The sequence below is a fragment of the Anabas testudineus genome, chromosome 13 (genome assembly GCF_900324465.2).
Source record: "Anabas testudineus chromosome 13, fAnaTes1.2, whole genome shotgun sequence".
NCBI lineage: Eukaryota > Metazoa > Chordata > Actinopteri > Anabantiformes > Anabantidae > Anabas > Anabas testudineus.
Window position 1 is genome coordinate 18,746,752 of NC_046622.1, and position 17,119 is coordinate 18,763,870.

Sequence of the window (17,119 nt, forward strand, 5' to 3'; positions counted from 1 at the left end):
AACCTAAGTACAGAGAACCAAGACAGTTCGACCTGATGATGGTGTACAATTAAAGTCATTAAAATCATTACATTTATTACGCTTCACATCTAGCGTGGCGAAAAGGTCATAAAATCGATTTTGCATTGTGATTTGTCATCACTTTAATAATCTTTTGGCTCCTTAGTGTTTGTTGTGTCAAACATTGAGAGGTGTTCCTCCACTATCATTTTCATTTCCAGTTGTCTCCTCCACCTAAATATGGATCTATGGATGTAAGATAATGTGATATGGTCTACCAGCTGTAGGAAAGGAGCTGTTCTGGGGTTTGTTATTATTTCCCATGTCGTGCTGCCCTCCAGTATTTTTACCCACACACAGAGGGGGAAATAAAAGATGTAGAAGCATGTGAATCTGCACAATGACACCCTGAGTGTCATTGTTATTCCACTCTAGCCTCAGTTTGAGTGTATTGTTGTACTTGAAGCTTAGCCTGTTCCCTTGGTAACCACACAGATAACAAGCACTGCCCCTGTACTTACTGGCCAGGCGTATTTGAAGGGAATGACAATGTGTCCATTAGCCCCATCTTCTCCTCCTCCACCTCCTCCTACATCATGTCCTCGCTGGTGAAGCGAAAGGGAGTTTCCACCCAGGATCCCTGTGCTGCCTGACCGAAGGTGCATGGTCCAGTGGGGACGACCCTGGCCTGGTACTCCTTGAGACAGGCTTGGAAGAAAGTATCACATTGGTCCCTGGCAGAGCAGCGCTGCCCCCCACTGGCCTGGAGGTCGCAGCAGTCGCCAGTTTGCAGGAGCCCGTGCGGATTCTGGAAGTGGCGGATCTGAAGTTCGAACATCCCCGCCGCACACACAGTCTGAGTCCAGAGAGAGGAGAAGTGAGTTATATTAATATCTTATCAATATTATTAACAGGCAGTGTGCATGGACAGACAAGCACATACAGTACATCAGGTATGTAGTGATGTAACATCACCCACAAACATCCGAGTTAAGGTTGTGTGAAAACTGCTGTTTCAAAGTCGAGTGGTATGAAGTTTAGCTTTCGTCTTTGTTAATGGTCCTTAAACTAACCATACTATAGCATAAACACATTCAAATTAGAATATGCATGATAAAAGTCTTCTATTAGATGTTGATGGTTAATCCGCAGATTGTTTTCTTGTTTGTTCCATGAGTTGTAACTTTGAGCAAAGAAAACGAGTAGAACAGAAGCTGCTTTAACAATTAAAATGACAAGTCTCTGTGAAGAAGTTCACAAAGTTTGAAAGGAATAGTTCAGCCTTTGGGATACATACTTACTCACTTTCTTGCCAAAAGTAAGAACACACAGCGTATTATGCACGTAGTGCCTGTGTAGTCTCCAAGTTTGAGACGTCCACACAGGGATCTGTTGGGACATGGACCCTATGTGGGCCATATAAACCATGAATTGGCCAGTGGACAGACTCCAGCAAATTATCCCTTGTACAACCACAAATTGTTGTTTTTGGATTTTTGAAGAGATTAAACATAAGAGCTGTAAAAAAAGAGTGTGACATGCAGATAATTTAGACCAGGATCAGGATAGCTGTTTAGTCAAAGCCATGTTAACTGATGGTGGTGGTGGCTGCATATTTAGTGTAGCCAAAACTAGTAACCTGAAAAAAGGACCAGAAATCCTTCACACACACGTGTGTGTGTGTGTGTGTGGATGTGTGTGTGTCTGTGGATGTGTGTGTGTGTGTGTGTGTGTGTGTGTGTGTGTGTGTGTTCATAAGTGTCTTTGAAAAGAATAAGAATAAAAGAAAATTGGAGATTGAACTATCCTCTTTCCTGCAAATTACTATCTCACCTCCTCAGGGAATTTGCAGCATATATCCTCTTTTGTCGATAGACAACAAGCAACAACTCAGCAAAAACCAAACTTTTACATCCAAATCTTGGACAGATAACAGTTTTTGCCATATTCACCTTGCAAAATTGTCTTTCATTTCCACAACTACCTCCTTATTTCTGTCTTCCCAGGGGGGCGCTGACACTGGGAACCCGGTCACACTCTCTCTCCTCCTCCTCCTCCTCTCTATCTGAGGCCGTAACGCTCCTGTCATTTCTCTTTCTGCGGCCATCAGCTCTTTTCAGCGTTGTTGCCATTCTCCTTTTCATCTCCCTCCCTTTCTTTTCTCTGTGTTCCCTCTCGGTAAAAAGATGGGTGGAGGGGACACACACACACAATCACTTCCACACACACTTCAGAGTTAACAAGCCCCCCTGAGAGTCTCAGAGCACGAGGGTCAGGTATGTGTGTGTGTGTGTGTGTGTGTGTGTGTGTGTGTGTGTGTGTGTGTGTGTGTGTGTGTGTGTGTGTGTGTGTTTGTTTGCATGTCTGAGTGAAAACTAGGGGTTTAGCTTCTTCCATCATCTGCAAACACAAAAGATAAAGCTACTGTTATCTCAGTTAGCCATGAAACCTCTGTCAATGAATAAATCTGAATAATTCACAGCCTTTTTGGCATGTTTGCACAAATACTAAACTAATGATGGCTCATTAGGTCTAGGAATCAGAATCACGTATCCCCTGTGGTGTTGTGCAGACATTGGCAGAAATCACCAAGACTAACATGAGCTCACGTGTCCACCATCAGAATCTCCCATTGTGTTTGGTTGCATGTCCTTCTCATGCGCCCTGTCCCTGATATGAGAGGGGTTAGTGTGGGAGAGGCTGGGGGCTGAAGGATATTTGTGTGTGTGTGGATGTGTGTGTGTGTGTGTGTGTGGATGTGTGTGTGTGTGTTGGGTGGGGTGGGTGAACTCTGCTACATCAAAAGGCTTATGGAGATACAGTGGCGCTCATCACTCTACATCCTCCTTTCTTCCTCTCCTCCTTTCACTGCTTGAGCCATTCCCTGCATACCAGCATTTCAGCGCTTCAGTCAGACCAGTGAGAGAGAGACAGAGAGGGACAAGAGAGAGAAGGAGAGAAAGAAAGACCGAGACAGACAGCGACACCAAAAGAAAAAGACAGGTGCCAAATACAGATCAAACTGTCTCTGCAGGAGGGATCTGCAGTTAAACGCTCACTACACCCAAAATTCAGGCTGGCTCACAACAAATCCTCTACATCTAAAGACTGACATTCATGGGTCAGCACCTGGATGATTTTACAAGGCAGGTGAAATTGGGAAGTCTGAAAAGAGGCACAGAATTAAAGGGATAATTCAGAACAATAAAGCAGTTTTTTTGGTAAGTTTAAACTATTTGTTGACATTTAATAGATCAAATATGGAAGTATTTCCCATGTAAATGCCAGGTGAGCTTCAGTCAATATGTCAAATCAATGAAAATATATTTGGATGGAGCTATCATGCTATGCAGGAGATGCAGAGCAGATTTTCATTTTGGTTTGAGGTTAACTTTGGTGAAATTCAAATCAACTGGATATAGTTTATTGCTGTAAACAAGACTATGTGTCACAATGTGATGCTGTTTTTCAGACATCGAAAATGAGATCTAATCTACTATCATTTTTAAAAACCTAGCTTCACGTTGAAAATGAAAGTAGCAGTGTGATTTTGCAAACTGCAGCTGAACATGCCATTGACACAGAGGAGCATGTAGTGCAGGGGGAACTCAGGGAATAACAAAACTGCACAAAATGAACTTGACTTAACATTAAATTTCTTCTGAGCAAGTAGAAGGTGGTCTCCTGCCTTCTGCATTATAAATAGTCACCAGCAGCAGCAGAGGAAGACCCTGAGCGAATGTTTCACACTGCAGTGCAGTCAGAGAATGGTGGGAGTGGAGAGTGTTGTTCCTTAGCTGTGAAGAGGTTGCAGAGGTGCAGAGAGAGACATGCAGAGCTGCCCGAACGTTCAACATTCACACGCCCCAGAGTTTATTCGGCAGTGGCCCCAGACTCCACACACACCCAACACACAGATGCTGGATGTGAGCTCAGGAAAAAAAAAAAAACCTGCACTGTATTGCACATGTGCTCACATGAGCGCTCAACCTCTAGGCCTGTTTTCGCTGCCACTGAGTCCTGTCACACATCACAGGCATCCTGATCAGGGCGGCAAAAAGGCACAATATACAACACTTACCATGTTGCCAAAATACTTCACATTATGTTACTGGCAGCTTGTGAGAAATGTTTATATGACCTATTGCAGTGCCTATTGCTCTCTGCTGTCACCTGTAAAGCTCTGTGACACATAAAAGACAGACTGAAATATAAAGATGCACCTGCAGGCAAGCACGCTAAGGACATGGACAAGCAAAGACATGCAGATGCAAAAAAATCTTTTAATAACTAGTAAATAAGGTGTGTTTGCAGAATAAAGGATGAGCCATTGGCAGTTAAAATGTATTTGTCATTATTTCAGTGGGGAGTATTCAGTCCCCCTCATGAAGAATGGTTTGTGTACAAGGGACCCACCTCATTATGCTCTTTGTTGACAAACCTAATAAAAATACTAACATAAACATGATTTTGCTGTGATGTTCCTAACTTGACACAGATCCTGCTCTGATTTTTGCACCCAGTGTCCTACATGCAGGATTACAGTAGTTATCTGTTCAGTGGGTTAATAGACGCCAGCATGCTGAAACAACAGGTGGGCACAGCGCCATGTAGGAGCAGAAAGAGGGCAGCACAATGGGGAGAGGGACATCATGTGTGGAGTCCATTATTCGCCGTTTTTACGCAGCTGTAGTAAGAAATACAAGCTCGCCCACAGCTAAAAGTCAGTTTCGGTGATCTAAGAACATGTTGCCTGAAATAGCACCTAATCGGTGGCTTACCTGCGGTTGGAGCGTGAGCGCGATGAGAACAATCAGAGTCCGCTGCAAGTGCAGGTGTCCCCGGTGTCGCTCAGCCTTCATGTGAGACTTCGCGGTGATCTTTCCCCTCCCGTTTCTTACAGGATTGAGCCGAGTTATCCTGTGCGCTCTGGAGCTCTCCATCTCCATCAAGGGATTAGGAACCGCGTTGTGCGCTTTGGCGGTGGTGGCTCCCTCCTCCTCCTCCTCCTCCCTCCCCGCGTCCGTCCGTCCGCCCAAGCTCTGCTCTGCTCCTCTCCGGTTCTAAAACCCTGAAACTCCCGTAGAGTCACTTCATCGCGTCCAGTTCATAGAAACCATAACCAACTCTGTCTCCGCTTGGATTTCTCCCCCTCCCACCCGTACACACCTGCTCGCCCCCTCGCTGCTGTGTCCAGGGTGGATTTCCACTGGGAGTGACACATGCACTCAAACACACACACACACACACACACACAGGGCGCATAAACGCACACCCCTTGCGCTGTATTCCTCCCACCACTTGCGTTAAGAGGCTTTAAAGGTCCAATCTGCCGGCTCACTAGACTTGAACTCTCATCCCAATTAGCTGATACTCTCCCTTCTTCTTCTGTATCTCTTCGAATCTGATCCACGCACAAGAAAATTAAAAGAGGCACACAGCATGTCTATTCATCCTCTGTCGTTGTGAGCGTGTGTGGAAGCAGCGACCAAAGTTGTGTGTCTCCACCGGAATGATTTCACTTTGCGCTCTTTTCATCCAGTCGGCTGACTGGTCATTTGTCAACCCGATACCAAGCCCGGCGGCGACAGAGTGAGTGTGGGAAACAATGAGAGAGAGAAAGAGAGCACGGAGGGTGTGTCCTGAGGCTGGCTTGTCCTGACTGGAGTTCCCAGTACGCGACTCTCATCCCTTTCTCTCCCTCTCTCTATAGTGACACTGGGCAAACTGTGGACCAACCCAAACTTTTTTCCTATGTATGTCACACCTAGTATATGAATTGTCCTCAGTGCGTTTCGTATCTCACGTCTCTGTGGCCTTTCTGTTTTCTTTCTGCTCTTTTGAGGCACCTCGCCGGTTCCTCTCCTCCAGTTTCACGTCTATGCTTTGCCTGGCTCACTTCAAAGCTCCGCCGAGCCAATTAATTTTTTCACGGCTTTGCTCGGGCTCGAGTGGCCTCTGAATAGGAAAGTTTCTATAGGCTTTGAAGCCAAAGCCTTCCATCACCATAATGCCCCTCTGTTATGGATGATGGAATGACGTTGTTCATATAATTGCATTTCTGCAGTAGATTTGTGAGTTTCTTTCTCCTGAAGATTGATTGGCTCTTGCGCGCATGGTCAGGACGCACATGGCACCGGGGCCTGAACGCACCCTTCACCCATCTTACTAAATGTGATAGTCATTTCCATGTTTATAAACGAACTTGTTCCGACATTCACCGGTCTGAAGCGCAGCCTACTGTACACACATACCCCCGTTTAATGATGTCTCTGACAAATACTGACCGGGTGAGCGCGTAAATATAAAAGAGAATTGTAGGCATCGTTTGAATATTGGCACCGGTCACAAGGCATATTTTCCACATATGACCTCCAGTGTTCGTCTTGTTGGACTCAGGCCCTCCACACAATGTACTTTCTTTATCTGAAGAAATCTAATGAGATTCTGTCTCCCTCCTCCTCCTACATCTTAAGGTCTGTCACGGGCTTGTTGCTCAAGAGCTACCCTGACAACCGCTGGTGTTTCCGCGGCCAGGGGCTCGGCAATGACCCCGGAGCTGAACAGAGGGCTCTTGAGGAGCAGAGGGTTCATTTGAATAGAGGAGCAGTGACCTCCAAACATGAGCTGAATTTTAACCAACCATCCGGAAACATTAAGACAACGGCAGGTCTGCTCAAAGGCTGCAGTGTGTGCTTCACCTGAAGCCACCAGTGAATGTACAGCTCTTTGTCTCTCGGAGTCTTGTTGCTTAAATATAAGGGTTGTGCGTTGTGTGTTTGGCACCATCTAATGGTCACAAGTGGCTCATGGGAAAGAATTTGAAGATGCACTGATCACAGCCTAAACCTCTTCAGGCTTGACTTGAAATATCAAGTATTTATTAAGTGTGAAACGTCCCTTTGCCGTCCTTAAATTAAACATCTCTCTGCTTCTACCCAATAACTTGATGTCACCTGGCAGAGTTTACCACTTTACTGCTCATACTAATTGGTTGACATGATCCCTCCGAAAGCCTCTAGATGGCATCACCTCAGCTGAGAAACCAGATGACTTGATGTAGAAGCAGAGAGATAGAGGGAAGGCAGAGGACATTTTAATACCATTAATATCCATTTACTCCCTAATGTGGATTCAAACAAGCTGGAAATTTGCAAAGTGGCCCTCTAAGTAGCCTGAAGCATTTTGAACCACTTAAATCTGACAAATCTTTATCTTTTACTTAAGTTTCACCAATGAGTGAACAGTTTTCTATTTCAATTGAAATATATCAACGTCTTCATGTTCAATTGGCTGCACCACTCTATCAGATGGAAATATTTTAAATGCTTGTATAGTTTCACCCAGTTCTTCAAAGTTAAACCTGACATAACTGGCATCTGTGAAAACATGGGGGTCTCCTCTTGAAAAGAAAATTGAGCTACACGGTTTGAGTTTGTAAAACTGACTGACTCAGTGGATGCTCAGGGAGTGAACTATGACCGTCTATGACACTCTTCGCTTCTTGCTGTATCAGAGATAAGTGATCCAGGTGCTGATGATACTGTGTTAGGGATAGTTCTTGTTTATAATTTCACTGTGAAGCAACATTGACAGACTCAGCTCCCACGCATAATCCACAGCATAAGCTGCCTTTCAGTCCCTGCATCTGAAAGATCACTGTGTTGGTGAATGGGAAGGCACTAGGCATGTTGCCAAGAGCGTGCAACACTCACACTCACACACGGCGCCCTGGTGGCTAAGGTCAGAGCTTTCTCAAGGCAAAATAAGGGAGTGTGGAAAGGCTTGGGAAACTGCAGAGGAATGTGCAGTTCTGTGTATACTGTTGAGCTGACCTAAAGACAATTACTCAGGGCACAGTTTAAGCCCACAACAGGGAGGCCCTGTGTGCACTGGGCACATTTGATAGTGTGAGTCTAAATTAAGCTTTTCGGGTCTAATTCACACCCGTGAACCCAGTTTGAGAGGAGGAGGTGGTTCTTATTAGCACGTAATTACTCTGCAAACCTGCAGCATGTGAAGGCTGACAGGAGTCTGAGTAGGTGCAGCGAAACATACATACATATAAGACAGTCGTGAACATGTGACACATTCTACCAGCAAGCAGCACACATTAGATATTTCTTTTAGATGACCATAAAACATCAGCACAAAATTGCTCTGTCTTCAAATAAACATGATCTACACAAACAGCTCATAAAAGGTATAAACCACAGAGCATAGCACCACAGGTTTCCCTGATACTGTATAAACTGTATTTCTACTCAAATCAGATGTAATGGTTCAGGTGGCTTCCCTGCATCAAATTAATTCACAATTAAATCCTCACCGTCTGACATCTCAAAAAGTGCTAGTGAAAAAAGCTAAACTGTCCCCACAGATGTACGAAATGCTACAAGCAAACAAATCTGCAGAGCCTGATGGCTCATGTGCAGCCACTGAAAAATGTAATCTAATGATTTAAAGAGATGTCTTTGGTTTACTACACCAAGCAGAGCACAATCCAATTTCTATATTTTGAGAGCACGACATGATTTGTGTAGAGGACATAATACTTTGAACAGAATACTTTATTAAATACAGGAGTAATGGAAAATGTATTTTTATACTGAGGCCAAAGAATTCAATTTCCTACTAAGCATCTATTTTGTGAAGAATGTGGGTAGTCTGAACTGTGCATCATGTAATATGAGCATCTTGAAACCGAGTTTTCTTTTTTCCCCTACCTGCCCACATTTCCTTTTCAAGCTCTACTGCTGACTAATAAAACATTTCTGATAAATTCGTCCCACAGAACGCCTTAAATTTACTGTCCGACTTTACTGAAGTAAAAGCTACAACCAAAAAAAAAAAAAAAAAAACAACAAAAAAAACAAAACGTATCAACATATAAAAGCCATCTGTTTCCCCAGCAACCCCTATGCAACACATGTCAAGATTAAGAGTACAAGAAAGTTTTAGAGCACCATCTACCGACTTAAGAAAAGAAAAACTTGTGAGGTAGAGAACAGTCTTGGAGAAAAAGTTTTAATTATAAAAAGAAGAAAGCTCCAGGTACAATGTCTGGTAGACCAGACTCTGGGTGCAATGCTTATGGACAAATGGTTAAAAACAAAACACATCAAGTTGCTTATGGACAAAGTCAAAAACACAGAAAATCTATTGTTTTGTCAGTGCGTCACTCACAGTAGTTAACAGCAACTTGATACTATTGAAGTATACTTACATGTAATCCTGGAAGAAGGAATTCGACTAACCCACCTGTGCTGCACTAGACAGCAAACGTAAATTTCTAAAAATGTTGACGACTGACAAAAACAGACCAGAGTCTGTGTGCATATAAGAAAACCAGCACTAGAAAAAGGGTTATTTTTTGGCAAATGAGATCTTCATGGCATTCGTTTGTGTGATCTTAAAGCCCTGTAGTGCCTCTCGTGCAGCCCCAGCCTGAACTTCATTCTCAAACTCCACAAAGGCGATATCGTGGCGTCCAGGGACCAGACGTACCTCTTTGAACCCAGGAAACCTGAATACACAACAATTTCAGCCTTTAATAAACACACAAAAAAAATAAAATTTAAATGTAGAAAAGGAGCTGCTACTGACTGGTTGAAGAGCATGGACAGCATAAGTTCGTTTGTCTCCTCTGGCAGGTTGGTGAGGAAGAGAATGTGATTTGGAGGATTTTCAGCAACCTGGGAAGATAAAGGAAAAGAAATGTCACGACAGAACCACCACAAATGAAAACATCATTCAAATGGTGGGTCATATACTACCTGCTGAGGCATCTGTCCAGGCATCATCTGACCAGGAGGGATGGCACCAGGAGGCATCTGACCAGGTGCCATACCTGGAGGAGGTATCATGCCTGGAGGGGGCATATACGGCGGCTGGCCTGGCATGTGCATCATGCGTGGAGCCTGGCTCATTGGAGGCATTCCCTACAAAGAAAACAAATTCAGTAGCAGTGATGACCTTTTTCCCCATTAAAAAAAATAAATAAATTGTGCGCTTCCCTTTGATTAATTTTCATTGTTGACGAACTTTGTTAGTTTCACTTTAGATTTATGTTTTCTAAAGCACAATATGATTTTGTTCAGATTTTACGTGTGTGTAAAAGTACAAAGTCTGTATTCAAAAAGGGTTAACACTACTTACAGGCATTGCAGCAGGTACCCCAGCGACCATGGCTGCAGCTGCACCTGATGCCCCTTTCTTAGATCCGGCTGCATCAGGTCCCTTGGTCTTCTTTTTCTCTTTTTTTCGGTCACGCTCCACATAGGTCCCCTTCATTTTAGCTATGATATCTGAGTCCTGCTTGGCGTACTGGATGCGCTATAGCACAAGTCACATCCACATGCATTTTAGAGGCTACAGTTTCAGGATTTCTGCAGGCTCCACGTAGGACAGCCAGTATGTTTTTGATATTACATTATTGCGTGGCAAATTGTTAAAAAAAAATGCAAACCATACAACAATAACAAACTTTCTTTGGAAAATAACGGAAATGTGTCAGTTGCAAGATTCGTAAAGACCAAATAAATCATATCAAATAAACTAAATATTTGTAGCATGATTTATGCTCCTCATCTCATACTCCCTTATTGTGTTACCTACCATGGGTTTATCATAGAAAGGGAATCCCTGCATGGATCTCAGAGCATTGGAAGCGCTGTTAACCTCTTTGAAGATAACAAAGGCCTGACCCTTCATCTTTAGGTTTCGTGCGACCAAGATGTCCAAAATCTGTCCGAACTGTGAGAAGATGGCGTAGAGCGACTTTTTCAACTCTATTTACACAAAAAAGAAGAAATCGTTAGATTTATTTGACAGGACCTTTGTGCACATGCTTCACTAAGTGAAGCCACAACACAAGGCTGGAACATAAACTTACCATCTTTCTTGATTTTCTCATTCAAGTTGTTGATGTAGATTGTATGGTTAAGCCGTACTTCGGTTGTGGCCATTTTCTAAACTGAAATGAAACAAACATTTGAAATATTAAACAGCAAGAAACAAAATTCTTGATTTACGTTAGCTAGCTACGTTAGCATACAACCCCAGTACCGTGGGGAGAGCATTAGCTTACTAAAGCTAGCTACAGCTAACACCATTTAGACTACTAACTATATTATTCTATGGTTTATGCCTGCGCTTCCTCGTTGTCACAAAAAACATAAAAAAATATACCTAAATCCGAGAATAGGTTGTAGATAGTGGAGTTCAACAGGGTTTTAATCGTTCAGGTCGGTGTAGAAGTCAGCACTCTCTAAAACCCCGGTCCCTCAAAAACACGTCCCGCTCTGCATGTTCTCGCGTTAAGAAACGAGCCACACGTCATTTCCGGTGTTACACTGGATTCTGCGACCTTTCCAAACGTTCCTACTCATATTTTTTAAACTGTATAGTAAAATTAATTAAGCTGTGCAGAGAAAAATGAAACAATGATTGATCAGATACCAATTACTGAAACACAGAAACAGCGTGTAACTGACACTGCTGTCATTATATTCAGAAGCAGTCAGGGTATGGAAATTAGATTTGTGTGGACACCTGCTCATGCAGGCATAACTGGAAATGAAAAAGTTTATAAATTAGCCAAACAAGGTCCTAATCAAGAACACATAGACATCGATATTAAATTGTCAAAGTTTGAAGGGAAGAGTATTATCTGGAGGGCGATAAATAGAAAGTGGCAGCACTGCTGGGACATGAGGACATTTACATAGGATGCAGGAGAAAGTGGGAGAGGACAGAGGATGGGGCACAAACAGACAGGAAGAAGTGTTTTTTTTTTTTACCAGACTACGAATAGGACACAGCAATTTAAACGATACATTACATTTAATAGGAAAACATGACACTGAGACTGTCAGGAGCCAGAAACAGTTGAACATGTTATGCTCAGATGTAGAAGGTACAACCGTGAGAGAGAGGTCATGATGGAGGACTTCAGGAGGAGAGGTGTGATTTCAATATTTAATAGTAGAGGCTTGGACAGACGGAGTGTCTTCAACACACACACACAGAACGACTGGACTCATGAAGAGAATTTGAAAAAGGCAACGCAATAAGTTTCCTACAGATGGCAGTAATGCTGCCTTAAAACCCCGAAGAGGAAGAAGAAGAAGAAGAAGAAGAAGAAGAACAGCATGTTACGGTACCATAACATCTTTTTGCTTCTTCAGCGGGTTGAAGACAACTTACTGGAAAATAAACAAGTTAAGTGTGCAGATGATTTGGTGCCGTGACTTTTCCTGATGTTGTTGTTTTTCCTCTGAGGTCGGTGGGTGCAGTAGAGGGCGCTATGACTCTTTATGGTTGCTGTGAGATCCGGTAAAAAACACGAAGAAGTATCTGGACATTGACGACACTTCCAAAAATGGGTAAAACCGCGGTGTTGTTTGCAAACTGTGGCAGGGGTAGGATCCAGTATGTTAAATATCTAACTTTATGAGTGATAACAACTACAAGGAGAAGATTTTGCACCGGGTTCAGGTAACTTTGCCCATTCATCTACAAGCTAAGTTGTGAGGGGTGTGAGAGTGGACTAGCAGGTTCCAGTGTTTACACAGGGTACTGCAGCTGCTGACACTCGGCCCTTTGCAAAGTTGCACAAATACAAACCAAGCTGCCACATCTGGCAGGACAAATCCAAAAGAAGCTTATAGGAAATGCCCGGGGACTGCTCTCTCCCACCACATGTTCCTCATGTTCCTCCTCCTGCTCCACCACCCCCACCTGCACCGGGTCTACCACCTCCTCCAGCCTCAGCACCAAAGAAGAAGCTGTACCAGACCATAAACAGCAGCAGGAGTCCTGTAGAGGGGGACTACACTGAGGCCCGCTTACTGCTCACTCAGAGGGAGAGCAGGTGAGATTTCCAGCGAGGAAGTCTAGTTCTTTTTTATTTTTCATATATATTTAACATCTCATCTGGGCTGAAGTCTGTTTTGTTGTTCTGTTTATCACCTCTTTGTCTGGAATATAGAAGAATTCTGCAGCCGCTGCTCAGTTTCTGCTCGTGCATCGACTTTCCCATCTGGAAATAATTTACATGTCCAACATTTTGCCGCATCAGCTGATAGCTGTATTGTATGTTACAACAAAACATATAATGCAATAGAAACCTGCAGTCCAGTTTATTTACAGTTAGCCGATCGTGACCCAAGATGTTTTAGGATTAACCCCATACAGTACATTAACTCATCTTCATATGCCAAAACTCTCTTTCTTAAATTTCATTGTTGTATAAAGAAGTGTAAATATAGTTATGAATAAAAATGAGAACATGCATCATCTGATGCTAAATTACTTTGATTTGTTGCTGTAGTTATCACAACTTAAAAGTAATGTGTACAGTATGGATGGAAATATAAAACAAGTTGAACAAAGTGGAAAAAAGTTGATTTTGAGATGACTCAACTAAAATATTTTGGCTGTTAAGAGACCAATGTGGACAGAAAATATGGTTTATCATTTTATTTTAGCACTGAAATTATAATTGGTATTAAAAGGTATTAGATGGTTAACTAGAGAACTGCATGCTGAAAAGATTTCAACCACACCTGCAAATATGTGCTCAGCAGTCAACTAATCCCATGTTAATAGTTTCAAATCTCCATGTATTTTGTATGTTCACGCTGTTACTCAAGATAAAACAGGATTAACCATAAATCTTTAAACTGTTTTCCAACAACCACATTAGCCGATGAGAATAAACTGGATTATTTTAGTCTGATAGCATGTTGGCCTCAATTAGTCAGGAGACATATGAAGAACAGGGCCCTAGTTATTAGACACACCCGCACAATATAATCCAGAAGTCTTGTGACTACTCCTTCTACCGCATAGCTCATAATAACCAACCCTGACTACAGCCTCAAAACAACTCAAAACAACCCGTGATCTTTATAGAGTCACTATAAAGTATTTATGTGGAGTTACATTAATGTCTATTAATGTACTGTGTTTGTTTGTTTGTTTAGTTTTTTTGTGCTCCAGTTTCAGGAAGGACCTGCAGTGGATTCTGGTGAACACATATGTGCCTTCCCTCATCCAGGATGGTCCACAGTAAGTCACTGAATCATGGTTTCAGTCTAATACTTCCCATACAACATCTGGGTCGATATTTGACTGAGTACTTGTATAACACAAACAGAACTGCTGTGGTGCTATTGATGTGACATTAGGTTTGTGACCTGAATGCTTTTATGTTTGAGTCACTGAACATATTTGTCTGGGTGTGACCGTCCCTATGCTTCTCATTTACCTTTCAGGTGTGGTCTGGTGGCCTTGTGGATGGCTGCTAACCTTCAGCAGCCACAGCTCAGTATTGACATGGAAACTGTGGCTGAGACAGCACTGAGCAGGGGATACACGGCACAGGGTGAAATGTTTTCAGGTAACAGAAGTGTGTAAACTGTTCTAGCTCACTCTATTCAAAAACCACAGTGAGGAACAAGAGCAAAAAGGAGTGTGTTTCTGTCTTAAAGGATTATTATTGCTGTTCAGAGGCAGTGGTGATTCTCTGATAGCATGTCAAAGCACAGGAGACGCCCAAAGCCAAAATAAATACCTTCATATCATGGGTGTAGCCAGAAGTGCAAATTTGACATTTAGCTCCAAGAACCACATCGTTTAAAAATGTGGAGGTTATATAAGCAATTAGTTATAGTGGTGACTCACTCTTTAGTTAATACAAGCAACTATAATGCAGTGCTAGACTCTGTTGAGTTTATTGTGTTATTCTTCTGCATATTGTCATTAAGATTTTTGTTTTCAGCTAAAAACATGGCCCTGCTGGCAGAAGAGATTTGTGGCTGTAAGGCAGAGCTGCTGTCAGGAGGTTTAAACGGTGACAATGCTACAACCATCAGCACACACCTGTGGGGGAGACAACCTGTTCTCATCCCGTATCCCCCCTCCCCCCAAATAAACAAATAAAAAACAATAATGTTTTTTTTTTTATTAGGTATTTTAGTTTTACTGCTGCATGTTAGAGACTGTGAATTTCAGACTTGGTCGATTTATGTTTGCATCAGCTGATAAATAACAAGAAATGGCAGCATTGGGTTATTCTTACATAGTTTGTCCATCAGAGACCTGCACACTTTACTTTTAATGCATCTTGATCACAATCCTTATAAAAGATTTTATCTGTTGTATGACATGTCATTATTTACCCCTAAATGTTGATATCTGTATTAAATGTTCAGGCTATGTCACATATAAGACAAATTCAACATTCCTTAACAGTATGTTCAGATACGATGAGGACTACAACCATGAGCCATGCCAGCGTAACGGACAAAAGGCGCATTGGGCAGTCGCTTCAGGTAAGACTAGCCCTTTGTTTCATAAAGGTGGATCAGAAAAGCAGGGCTTATTGCAAAAAACAGATCTTAAATTAACTAAAGACCAGGATCAGTCTGTTTTCATAAAGCTGGTTTATGTCATGACATTGGAACAGTGAGGAAGATAAACATGTTAAAATCTAACGTTTGCTAAGTCATGCTACAGCAAGGGAAGCAGGAAAGGACAGAGCAGACCTGGTTTTATGAATCTTAGCCTTAAGCAAGCTATACAATTATATCTCTTTATTCCAGGTGTTCTCCTCGGGTTAGACCGGGGGAGTGTGAGTGAAGAGCACGTTCAGCCTGATCCCACTCTGTCCTGGCTCTACCTGCCCATTGACGCCAGTTCTCCCTGTCCGGCCAGCAGCACAGGCCTTAGAGAGGTTTACATCCTGGCCAAGCAGGGAAAAAGCCTGCGTTATCAGCTCTGGGGACTGGACAGAGTAGCGCAGAGCAACAAGCAGCTGATGACAATGGACCCTCACAGAGCTAATGATGGGACCCTGTATGTAGTTCCAGACGGAGGAGTGGAGGCCGGACTGGCTGGACAGGCGGTGTTGCTCTATACAGGGGCACAGAAACAGCAATGAATGTGACACTGCACACACAGTACCTTAAACAATGGATGCAATATTTGAATATATGACTGTAAGAAGATTTGCTATAATTTGGTAACTGGCCCTTTATTACCTCTTGTTCATAGGACCTTTCCTGGCAATTTAATATTATGAACGAGATACTTTAGTTGTTCCCATATGATCTCTGTAATGAACAGGTATGCAGAGTTTGTCACGAATACAGCTCATCTCAAATGTCAACTTATAGAGCATGACCCACAGTACTGTAGTGGCACGTCATTAAAAATAATGGATTTACAGGGTTGCTCACCAATTTGATTAAGTACTTTGAATTATTTAATTGACTGGACAAAGTTAAGTTATTCGATCAGTTGTCTTGTGTCTAAACTGAATTTTCAGGACTAAATCACAGTATGTGATAGACTTTATCCACAGCCCCTTGGATGATGCCAACACTTGTATTTAAAGTGACACGTTGTTTTTATGCAGAATTGTGTGTTTTATTCTTGCCACATTTTGGTGCTACATTTGTCACAGAATAGAGTCAATTCATCATCTCAAGTCACTGCCTACCTGTACAGTGGCAAGAAAAGTGTGGGAACCTTTTGAAATATCATAGTTTTCTGCATTCATTTGTCATAAAATGTGATCTGATCTTCATCTAAGTCAAGAGTATTAACAAATATAATTTGCGATTGGACTCCGTTGTTAGCATAAGTTAGAAAAATTAGTTTGGAGGTGTGGACTAGAGCTTGAGGTTTTTCCACACAAGAAAAATATACATATGTGAGCCAGAGTCCTGAGGATCTACGATTAAAAATTGTTGAAGCTGTAAAGGGTTACAAAGGGATGTTAGAGACTTTAGAAATTCCCCAGTCTAGAGTTAAGCAAGAATCTACAAATGGAGACACTTTGGGACTGTGGCTACTCTATCGAGAAGTGGGCGGTCAGTCAAAATGACCCCAAGAGCACAAGAAACACTCATTAATGAGGTAAAGAAACAACCCAGACTGACAGACAAAGATTTGAAGGCATCATTGGAAGTGGCTGTGTTCTGTGTTCATGTGTCTACAGTTGGTAAAACATTGAACAAGCAGGGTGTCTATAGCAGGACACCATGAAGGAAGCTGCTGCATAGAATTTGTTTGTATTATTTTAGTCACATTATATTTGTTAATGCTCTTG

General features: G+C 42.4%; 3 protein-coding genes across 3 annotated transcripts; 1 reads left to right on the top strand and 2 right to left on the bottom strand.

Annotated features, from left to right (window-relative positions):
* Window positions 1–589: 589 nt before the first annotated feature.
* LOC113171663 (protein jagged-1-like) lies at window positions 590–5,579 on the bottom strand. Its single transcript, XM_026374192.1, has 2 exons — window positions 4,782–5,579; window positions 590–856 (listed from the first exon to the last, which is right to left on the bottom strand). The coding sequence occupies exons 1-2, from the start codon at window positions 4,947–4,949 to the stop codon at window positions 590–592; spliced, it is 435 nt and encodes a 144-aa protein (XP_026229977.1). The 5' UTR covers window positions 4,950–5,579.
* A 3,432-nt stretch (window positions 5,580–9,011) lies between these two features.
* On the bottom strand, window positions 9,012–11,310 carry LOC113167379 (U1 small nuclear ribonucleoprotein A-like). Its single transcript, XM_026367944.1, has 7 exons — window positions 11,191–11,310; window positions 10,895–10,975; window positions 10,618–10,790; window positions 10,159–10,335; window positions 9,777–9,941; window positions 9,607–9,695; window positions 9,012–9,526 (listed from the first exon to the last, which is right to left on the bottom strand). The coding sequence occupies exons 2-7, from the start codon at window positions 10,965–10,967 to the stop codon at window positions 9,367–9,369; spliced, it is 837 nt and encodes a 278-aa protein (XP_026223729.1). The 5' UTR covers window positions 10,968–10,975; window positions 11,191–11,310; the 3' UTR covers window positions 9,012–9,366.
* An 853-nt stretch (window positions 11,311–12,163) lies between these two features.
* Window positions 12,164–16,899, top strand: LOC113167366 (UPF0692 protein C19orf54 homolog). Its single transcript, XM_026367920.1, has 6 exons — window positions 12,164–12,874; window positions 14,005–14,073; window positions 14,280–14,404; window positions 14,786–14,915; window positions 15,268–15,338; window positions 15,609–16,899. Exons 1-6 carry the CDS (start codon window positions 12,675–12,677, stop codon window positions 15,944–15,946), a joined length of 933 nt encoding a protein of 310 aa, XP_026223705.1. The 5' UTR covers window positions 12,164–12,674; the 3' UTR covers window positions 15,947–16,899.
* The last annotated feature ends 220 nt before the right edge of the window (window positions 16,900–17,119 follow it).